The 11002-nt window shown below is 35.2% G+C and overlaps 1 protein-coding gene across 4 annotated transcripts in view; it reads right to left on the bottom strand.

The window, feature by feature from the left end:
* VTI1A (vesicle transport through interaction with t-SNAREs 1A) overlaps positions 1-11002 on the bottom strand; it is a 270491-nt gene that overhangs the window by 205915 nt on the left and 53574 nt on the right. For 2 of the 4 annotated variants that reach the window (XM_032191551.1, XM_032191549.1), the window contains exons 4-5: positions 9821-9898; positions 3614-3634 (exon numbers count right to left, since the gene is read on the bottom strand). In XM_032191551.1, the coding sequence (XP_032047442.1) occupies positions 3614-3634; positions 9821-9898 (99 nt within the window). The remainder of the gene's footprint in view (positions 1-3613; positions 3635-9820; positions 9899-11002) is intronic. The other 2 variants (XM_032191552.1, XM_032191550.1) reach the window with 1 other exon arrangement.

Here is an 11002-nt window from a genome sequence, read left to right as displayed (position 1 = left end):
AGATGCGGCCAGACGATCGAGGCAGCTAAAGCCACATCAAAGCTTGCCTTGAATTTTTTTCTTTTTTTTTTTTCCCCCTCTCTCTTTTTTTTTTTTTTTTTTTTTTTTGGAAATCATTAAAACAATGCATTTAGATCAGCACAGATAGGACCCAATGTGAAGGTCAGGAAAGCTGCAATAACAGTCTATAATAATTAATAGACTTGTCTAATACACAGTGGATAGGTTAAGAGTAAATTGCAAAAAAGCTTTTTGCATTCACGGGGGGCAGGCCACCAAGAAAAAAAAAATCAGCACGAGCACTTAATAAAATTTAAAACCGTAAGTTACAAAGCTGTAATTGAAATCATGACAGCAACTAGAGTGGTGCATGTTCTTAGGACTCATGGTCAATCTAGATAATTAGTGTTAATTTTACCTATTTTTTTTTTATTATTATTAAAAGGCACCTTTTCATAACATCTTCTGGTTCCTCACCATTGCTCATTAGGAAAAAAAAAAAAAAAAAAAAAAAAAAAGCACATGTAAGCCTTCAGTGTCTTTCTCCAAATATGGCCACCCCTCCCCCCCCCCCAAAAAAAAATAAATATAAAAATTAAAGAACAATTAGTGTTAAATACTCTAAATTTTGTGGAAAAAAAAATCAGAATCCTAACACTATTACACAGTATCTCTCAAGAAAGAGAAGAAGAAGTGGGAGAGATGCTGGGGGGGGGAAGCAAAGGAGTTTAGAGGATAACAATCCTAAAAGGTAACACAGGAGATTTAACAACAACAAAAAAAAAAAATAGGCAGAGAAAGAGTGGGCACAAGGACCAGAATATTATAATTGCAGAACAGATGTATAGTGCTGTAGTGGTATACTAAAAATTAAAAGGCTAGCCTGCTATGCTATGGAAGAGGGGGAAAATAATCAGATTTCACATTGCAGTGCAGAAGAGCTACCCAATAAAAAGAATTCTCATGTAGTTGTATATTTTTTTATATACTATATAAGCCACAATTCATCTCAAAAGTAAGTCGTAAGCCCACAGTTCAGTTCAGTCCTACTGTGAGCAATTAGAATACTAAAGCACGGCGAACTCAGTGCTAACATTAACTCAGAGCAGTTTGTTACCTGATTTCAGAACCTTTCCACCAAAACCATACTGTAATGAAACCTAATTTTTATTACAAACGATGGTGTTATTTACATGGTTTGGCTTTGGAGGCACACAGCCCTTTGGTCAGGAAATGTGTGCCCTGCAGTAGCAGCTGATGCTTTCAACTGCTCCCCACCCCTCCCCAAACTCCTTCTCCCACAGTATCCCGTGCTCCCAGAGAGGTGGGTAGTGAGGTGATTCAGTGCGTCTTGCAGCTTCAGAAACAGCTTCTATCTGGAGTTATATAAGGAAGTTTTGCAAAGTGGCATGCTATCACTAGAGATTTTGTCATTCCATGTGGGCTGGATTCAAACTGAGATCTCAGGAGCTCAAAAGACAGAGCGGCACAGCCTCCGTGCAATCCCGTGTACGGTGTGTGTGCCAGAATAGAGCCCGGTAATGAGAGGAAGCGTAGGTTTTATTAACAAACAGTATGGCAAACCACAATTTCTTTTAAGATCTGTTCATACCTCCTTAGGAGAACTATAATTGGGGATGCCTTGATGTTTTGCTATGCAATGAGTTAAGAATTATGCCTGAGTCACCACAGTAGCCTTCATTTAAACTTGAATGTGCATTTTGCACTCAGTGTAAAAACACTATTGCAATTACAGCCTATCCAACGCATAGCGGGTCTTTAAGTAGAAGAGAACAGAATGCTAACGATCGTTTTCTAAATTATTTTTCTCTACCTGTTCAGTTTTGATCTAGATAAAATGATAAATCCATTTATTTAGATTGCTTTGCTGCTGCTCTCACAATATACAGAGAAAGTAACTTCTGAGGCTAACAAGGAAAAAAAGAAAATACTAGAAGCAATGTCAAAAAATGAGAGTAATTCTAAGCTCCTAAATGTATGCCTGAGTTCAGTATAGCTCCCAAGTCCAAGCCCTGTGCAGTAACATTCTAAATTTTCTCATTTGCCTGCACAGCTATTTCAAAAAGAAGAGTAGTTAAGTAGCAGCTTTGTTCTTCATATCTGATTAAATTTTCAGAATAATTTACAAATTAGGAATCCATACGTTTATAAAACTATAATCACTGTTTGCAAGCAAAAATGATCCTAGTATATTATTTTACGAAAGCACAGAAGCAGACGTGCAGGTGTTGTTAAAGGGTTGGACAAATGAATCTTGTTCTTCTGAAAGTAATCTCGGAAATCAGGCTGTACAAACCCTTGCAACAATATTGTCATCTGTTTAAATACTGGGACTATTGGGGAGGGGAACTCAGCAGTGGTGGGAGGGCTTTCATGTGGTTACATGTTTATTTTATTTTTTTTTCCGCTGTTTTACACTGTAGCTTTAACATATTAATATCAGCTCCACAAGAAGAAGGAAAAATAAAGCATTCAGGGAACTGCTGAAAGAATCTTTATATCACAAATATCTTACTGTTTCTAAGAATTCCCTGTAATTGCCCTTAATCTGGTTACTTTACAATTCTTTGTCATCCCCATTTCTAAAACTTACAAATCCTTTTCTCCAGAGCTCAGAATTCATTACTGTTTCAAAAAGATGATACCAGACAAATATGTGATGTTAAAATAGTCGTGCTTCTAAATATATTTATTCAAATACTTCACTGGTTCAAACTCCCCATATGAAATCCTTCAAAAATCTGACCCATAAATAATCCTGACTTTATTGAGACCTTGGCTTTGGCAGCTATCAGGAAACAATAAAAAAAAAAAAAAAAAAAAACACAAAACAAAAAACCAGTTCAGATACCTGTTTTGCTATAGCAGTAACAGAGGATATTAATTTCAGAAAATATACTGAAACATTTGAGGAACTGACCATTAAAACAGACTTCTCTCTCTAAATATTTATGAGTCATTTTATAACTGGAAGAAAGGTGTTCTGGAATACTGATCTCTAGTGTTACACCTACAGATCTACAGCATGCACAAATAAATAATAAATATTGATATGCGTGCGTAGGTCTACCTGTACTGTATTTTCAGTGGGTATACAATATCCACTGTAATACACAAGCTGCTTCAGTACCTCACACCAAACATTACAAAATACTGTGTAATTCTTACAGTGTTTCAGCACAGGTTTTAACCAAAGCAATGCTTTCACTTTCAATACCAGTGTACAAATGTATTTATTCTATCAAAGATTTTTGTGATGCAAACAAGATTATTACTGTACCTGATTTGATCATGCTATTCTAACAAAGATCAAATAATAGGTTTTCCTTTTTTTTCCTCTTCTTTTTCTAGTGCCTTTAAAAAATCTGCTATCAAAGAATGTTAATTTCTATGGTTTGATCTAGAGATTCCTATGTAAGTATACAATTATTAGGAAAAAAAGAGGCACAACAGTGAATATTTTAAAGCAATGTAATCAATATTTTTGCTTTGTGTAGATTTCCCTGCAACAATGAACAAAAAGATCTACTTCAGATTTAGAAACTCAGCTTTAAAGGGAAAGCTAGACAACAAAAAGCAAGAAAGTACTCACCTCTTCACGTAATTTTATCAACTGCAACATGAACGCACAAAAAAGATAAAAAGGAAAGAAATGGCAGGAAAGAAAGATCAGTTGTGTGACAGGATACAGAATTAACATTGACAATTTATCTGTTTACATGTTTAGCATTTAAAAATCACAGACAAACACATTAAAAGAACCTAAACATAGACTACATGCAGAGTTTTTTGAACGAATAAAGATCACTTTCTCACACTGTCACATTAAACAAAGAGAATAGTGTGAAATTCTCTTTTAAACCACATCTAAGACACCATCATGAAATAAAGGGGAATGACTTCATAGAAGTCTATATTATAAAGAAAAAAAACAAGTTTACTATTCCTCTCCTCGAAGATTGTACAGCTGAAGTGGTTTTGTATATACAAGTTTTCAGAATGTTTTCTGTATATTTTAGTTGTGACAACTGATTTCTTATTTTACTAGCAGATCTAACTTATTAATAGATGACTGCATCTTTATAGCATGTCACTAGTACTCCAATTTTTATATACCTTAGTTTGAATCTGACTATATTATCTATTTTTATTATTGAACCTCAAATGGAAACACTTTTTCAGGTTAAAAAAAAAGCAGCTTAGTTAAATGACTCAGAATTATGTTTTATTGCACAGCATATTTAATAATAGACAAAGGAATGGGGAACAAGATGAAACAGATTTCCCGCAGAAAAGACCCATTGCAGGCTCTTAATCCTAGACCACTATACAGTGTATGAATACACACACAGTGTACGTGTGTATACTTATATACTATAGACATTCATGTTTATCAATTTATGCTTGTAAATCAATGCAGTCTAATTCTACTAATAATATTGCTCTGACAGGTTTCCTATTAAACTAAATAAAAACCAGTGTGAATATCAAGCTATGTTGTAACATCCTCTCCATTTACAGAGATAAATTATTTGTACTGGAACAAAAAGTACAATTACTCACAACAAATGTCTGCGTAAGAGTGGCTCTTTATGAAAAAATTACAGTTCTCTCACCGATTCCAGTTGAATTCGAAATTATAACAGCTACATCATTATCTCATTTTATGCAGATACTTCACCTACAGTTTCATAACCCTAATTTTCAACATGTGTGTAAGCTGAGAATGTTTACTACTTATGAAGTCTCTCCAGCCGGCAGGAAACAAAAGCATTTCCACGATTCTCTATTGTTTCATATGGCTCGCCTGAACCAAACACCCGCCTCACCCCAAAACGGACAAAAAGCCTCTAACTACGTGTAATTGGGAGGGCTACTACTGCACCAAGTCGAGCTGAGACGGCTCCTCAGCACCCGGCTAAAGGAACTTTGCTAGAATTTGGTATAAAGAAAACAGCACTGTCCACCAAACTGGTTCTTAAATTCAAATGCTTGGCCTATCATAAATTGGTCTCTTTCTTCAGTTCTTCCCCCCCTTTTTTCCCCAAAAAGGCAAACATTAAGGCTCTTTAGAAAGAGATGATCTGGGAGTTGATCGCATAGCTATCTTTTCTTTCTGAGGCCACCATTCTTCAGTTGGCTATGATACTTAAAGGGCCAAAGTTTAAAACTACTCTCCCGCAATAGAGTCCATTTGGGCATGCCACCCTGCTATAATCAGTGAGGGTTTGAAAATGCTGCACATTTGTTTTTTCAATAGGTCCCAAACAAAAATGTTCTATCTTGTTTGTGCTGCATGGCTGAATTTAAGCTCTGCATAGGATTTGCTGCTAAGCTAAGTAATGGGAGAAGGTTTTCTTTTTCTTTCTTTCCTTCTTTTTTTATTTTATTTTTTTTTACATTGGCTGAAAGATATTCATTCAAATTAACAAAAGATGTATTTTTCCCCCATTTAACAATGCATTTGATGAAAATGCGTTACCTTTACTTTTCTATTTTTAAACATTTTCTGGTATTTTTATCATGCTTGCCGCTCAACTGTAAACTGCACTAAGCTGTGTGCAGCCACCATTTTAGGTTATGATAATCAGCATATTTTTGAAACAAAGATTTTTTTTTTCAATACAGAATTCGATACAAGAGGTAATCTGTTCCTTTGTAGGCTAAAAAAAAATCTGGTTTACGCTGGTTTGAACCAGTGGAATCTCTTGTGGCTAAGCCTTCTGCTGTGACTAAAATCAAAACTGCGCCGCAGAGAGCGAGCAAGATTGTGTGTATGTGTGTGTATGTGCGTGTGTGTGCCCGTGTGTCTGTGAGGCACACCACGTGATGCAGAAAACTACCGAATTTTTTTTTTTTAAAAAAGCTGATAACGCTACTGCCGTCTCTGTCCGCATATAGATAACGAATAAATGCTGAACTCTATTAAACGCCCTTTACACATTATCGTGGGTCGAACACACAATTTTCTGAACTTATGATGACAGTCTATTTATTTTGCTATAAACCCTCGGCATGTAACGAACAGATTTGTGTCTGGTAATGATCTGCTCTGCCAGGGCTATATGAAATGATACCGACCTTCTTTAGATCTTGGGGAATTAAATTGACCAACTTCACCCCCTGGTCTGTAGCTGAAGTTTGACACACTTTATGCACAGCAAGCCCAAATCTAATATTATCAGAACTTTGTAGTCAGAAATTAAGTAGCCACAAAATATTTGTTCACCACAAATCACATATGCAGTGTATGTACATATGGACACATAATTTAACCTAATGTGAATTTACTTAAGCATATTAATTAACATAGTTGTGGAAGAGAAAGGATCAGTAAAATATTTCAAGAAAGTTGGTAACAGGGTACCTGACACTATTTTGGTAGAGAGGGATTTCTGATTTAACCCAATGCATACTTAGTAAAACACATAGAAATCACTGCATAAAACCAGCTCTGTGATTATTGAAGTGAAGCCACAACTTTAAGTAGCGTATCACTGCACTGAAAAGCTCAACAACTTTCACGGGATTTGATGATCTTTGAAGTCTTATTTGTCATTCTGGCCACCAAAGTAATAGAGCCCATTTAATACCACTTCTAGAAAATAAGTAACAAGCTGATGCACATGGATTTTTGGAGTTGTTCTTTTTGTTTGTTTTTGATGGGAGAAGGGATGTCTCCTGATTCTGCACCTCTGCACGTGCCTCACCTGACCACATCCACCAGATATATTTCAGAGGGAATTAATGTACACTAAGCAATGACTTCATTAAACACTAAAAAAAAAAGTATTAAGAGGTTTGTATCGCTTATTAAACAACAATGCATTTACTTTAAATGAAGTTTTGATTAGCAAAATTGTATGATTTTCACAACCTCTTATAAGAAGTTTCTGTATGTTTTATCTAATAAAATTAGTTAACTATTAATATAATCACGATAAGGCAACCATATTCTAAACTGTCATCTACACATGGAAGACATGTAGGGGAACAAAAAAAAAGAAGAGGAAAGGCCAATCATCATGTGATAATTCTTCGCTCTGTTCTTGTACTTAAATCTTTCTTCTTGGGAGAACAACTGGAAACTCATAACTACGTATTCTACCCTGTTCAGTACAGCTTTCAAATTGGCTGTGTTTTGCTGTAACTCCACCTTCGAAACGCAACTGAAAAAAACAGAAGTTGAATAAAGAAAAAATTCAAATTGTTTATTTTTCCAGCACTGCCCCATTTATTTCTAGAAACTTGATATATTCACACTAGCCAATATACATTAAGTTCCTTTTGTCTCCTCCCTGCACCAAAAACATTACGCAAACATTCATCATGATGACAAAGACCATACCTTAAATGTACTGCTCATAACTGTATTTCCCTTGGGTAGTGTCCAACTCTAACCAGATATTCAGCATTTCTACTGGCAGATTTTACCAATATCTCAAGATTGCTGTAGGAGCAATTCTGAGCTGGCAACTGTTTTTGTTTTTGACAGCTCCATTATCAGAGGAATCCCTCTTCTCATCCCCTCTCCTCTTTTCAAGTTTGGTGACCGAACTGGGAAAGAAAAATCATCATTTTTTGGTTTAACTAATTTAACCTAACCAAAACTGATTGAGAAGTAAGAGTCCTATAACAGTAGTCTGAGGGTCAGTCTAACCATCTGTATTACCAACAGACAAAAATAAAGCAAGAAGTTGAAACATCTTCAAACATTTTATATGCCTGCAAACTATACTTTCTTCATACTTTTTATACTTCATACTTTTTATACTTCTCATACTTTCTTCACTTAGTCCAAGTTTTGTATTAATATAATAATGCATAGGAGCAAATGTGGGGTAGATCTGGAGTTACTGAGTCAAATATGTTATCACATCGATTGTATGGTATATACCCAAACCTTGCACTTCATTCGGATAGAACTGCACATCCTGATAAGCTCAACCAAAGACTGAAGCTTGCACACTAACTGCTTGTTGATGTAACTAAAAGCACAAAACAAATACAAATATGAATCATGATATCTCATATATTGTGCCATATATTGTCCCCCCCCCCCCCCCGAATTAATACCCCCCCTTAAATGTGTGCCATTTAAGAAATAGTCATTTGAAAGAAAAACAATCATGTTGACAAATGCATGGAAGAACCATTTGGTTCCTTAATGTGACCATGTGTCTTCCATCAGGTTTTCAAAAGAGATCACAACTTGCAAAAAGTGCAAGTGAACCCGTTATTTAACCATTCCTTAAAAAGTGAAAATAAAATATTTTATTTCATCCCAAATATAAGATACTTTGTTATAAGCATCACATTTGTCCTTTTATGTTTGAATTCACTTATTTTTTCTAGAAACATAAACATAGCAGCACCTTAAAGAAACAAAACAAGAATCTTAACACTTTTACAGGACTGAGTTAACTTCCATGACACACAGCCTGGGAAATTCTTCTCCCTGAAATTGTCCTTTCTGCAAATGTATTATTTAGGGATAAAAAAAAAACATCTTCCTTTTATTAAAATTGTGGACACCCTCCCTTGCTACAATATCTAAATTTGAAGATTAATATCTTTTACTTTTAACTCTACACATAGATACTACAGCTGCTATACACTGAAGTCTACAGATAAACTGTACACTGTGCATAATTTCACTTATATACGTATTACAGTCTATCAGAGATAAAAATTTACACAGCACATTTAAAACACTGCATAATATTAGTGTTTAATGGGGTCTGTGTCTTAAAATTCATTTTATTGGTATAAGCCTCCAAGACTTACTTTTTTTCTACCCATAGTGAACTTATACTGAGGGTAGAAGATACTAAACATTTTGGAATGTGATTCTGTTTCCTTATTTAATGCTGCATTTATCAAGTAGACATTCAAACAAGCTTCAGTAGCAGTACCAAAATGATTTAAATTCTTTATCTTCAGAAGGGAAAATCTGATATTTATGAAAACTTTCAGCAAACTTCTCAAAATCTTCAACTTGGATTTACAGCTGAACTGACTTTCTAAAGAGAAAAAGGAAAATTCAGTGTTTACGAAGAGATTGTCAAAGAAGTTTCAGCACCAAAAGAAATATTAACATGTGGGTAAAAGCCCCCTGAATATAATGTTCCCTTTAGAATTTTCAGCAGTCTAGTAGGATCCTCACTGCAGTGTCCAGAACAACAATATGTCTACAAGATTTTTAAAAAGCCTTAGAATTATCAAGCTTTCCTTCATTAAAGAGTTGGATAGCACTCTGCATTCTAGTACGACATACATCATGAAAGCATGCTTTCATTAGTACAACTTGTGTTTTTGGTACAAGAAGAGAAAATCTGTTTAGGGAAGGAATCACACAAGGAAACTGAGTGGGGTACAGCCTAATTCTGAGAGTGCACTTTCATTTGTTTTGCCTGCCAGTGTTGATTTAATTATACTGCATTATTATCAAAGCAGCATTATGTACTTTTTTATTCCTTTTACATGTGTTTGAGGTGAAGACCTTGGCTTTGTCGGCAAACAGCGCGTTTCAAGTTATTTCTTAAGTACTAAATAATAAAGAAAAGAGAAGAAAAGATTTTTTTTAAGATAGCAGACAGTGATCACAAGTTAAAGGGTTAAATGTAAGATCTCCAAGAAACATTTTGAAGTTGATTAAGACCCCAGCTTTGCATTAAACAGTATCACTTCCACATGAGTTGTTGCTAATGCTGTTAAGGAGCAGCTTGAGAAGCCCAGTGTGCCGGTGACCTCCTTCACCCTCCAGCCACCCACTAGGGCTTCTTGATTAGCATCCTACCTGGTTCTCTGAGGAATTCCCGTCATCCCCTAGGAGCTCATTCCGCACCTCATCACTGTAGGCGATCCGTGACCTTTTCTGTAAAACAAAAAGAAAAAAGGGTTAGGAAGTAAAGCTCCAAAGCCATTGGCATCAAGGCTGATCATCTTAAACCTCGAGAGCCCCCTAATGGATACCTATTTGATAAAAAAATAAATAAATTAAAAATCTGCAAGTAAAAGTTATTAAAAAGTTCTTCAACTGCTGTATTTTGATAAATCAGCATGGAAAAGTCTTAGCATTTCTAAGAGTCACATCCTCAATATTTCATCAATGCAAGAAGTTTAAGCCAAGCCCAAGCCAACTCATGTTGGATCGGTTCTAATAATCAGGTAACCTTGAGTGGCGAAGTGCTGAAGTAATGCATGTGTAGGAACAAAACGCATTATTCTGAAGAACACTTATTAGTTGGACACAGAACTCAGAGTAACACTGCAGTAATGCTATTAAATAGGAGAATGACTTTTTTCCTTACAAAAAAAAAAAAAAAAGGAAAGAAAAGAAAAGAAAAATAAGAATGAGCAATGGGCATTTGACAAAATTGGTTGAATTTACATACGTAGAAATTTAACAAGTTTTTCCTTTGTTGCTAATGCTATGAAGGCCTCCAGAGAAAGGACTAGAAATCAAATACCAAAAGAAAAGAGAGAAAACAAATACCAAAAGAAAAGAGAGAAAACTGCAGTACTCTAGTTTACAGCAGTTCATGGAAACACCACAAACCTGAGACAGTCATTCATTAGACTATTACAACTGATAGGCATTATTCACAGTTGATGAGCACTGGATTTTCTCATGAGCTGATCACTATATTGACTCTTAACTAGATCAAGTGGCAAACAACTGAAAGCAAATGACTGAAGATTACCAAGGTAGCACAACATTCACTGGAACAATGGGGAAGTCCATAATAAGAATATTAGTCCAGCTTTCAATTTCTTGGCCAAGTAACACACTCAGTGTTAACAGTATAAGTTAATTAATACTCCCACATTAACCATAAAAAGAGAGAAAGGATTTTTAACATATTGTCTAAAATTATGCATTTTGTATAACTGAGCATGGCTATGACCAGTTCTACTCTCCCTCAGAGGAAGAAGCCCTTTTTTTTTTTTTTTTTTTTTTTTTAAAACTGATGGGAGC

Source organism: Aythya fuligula, chromosome 7 (assembly GCF_009819795.1).
Source record: "Aythya fuligula isolate bAytFul2 chromosome 7, bAytFul2.pri, whole genome shotgun sequence".
Taxonomy (NCBI): Eukaryota; Metazoa; Chordata; class Aves; order Anseriformes; family Anatidae; genus Aythya; species Aythya fuligula.
This window is presented reverse-complemented; position numbering and strand designations above follow the sequence as displayed.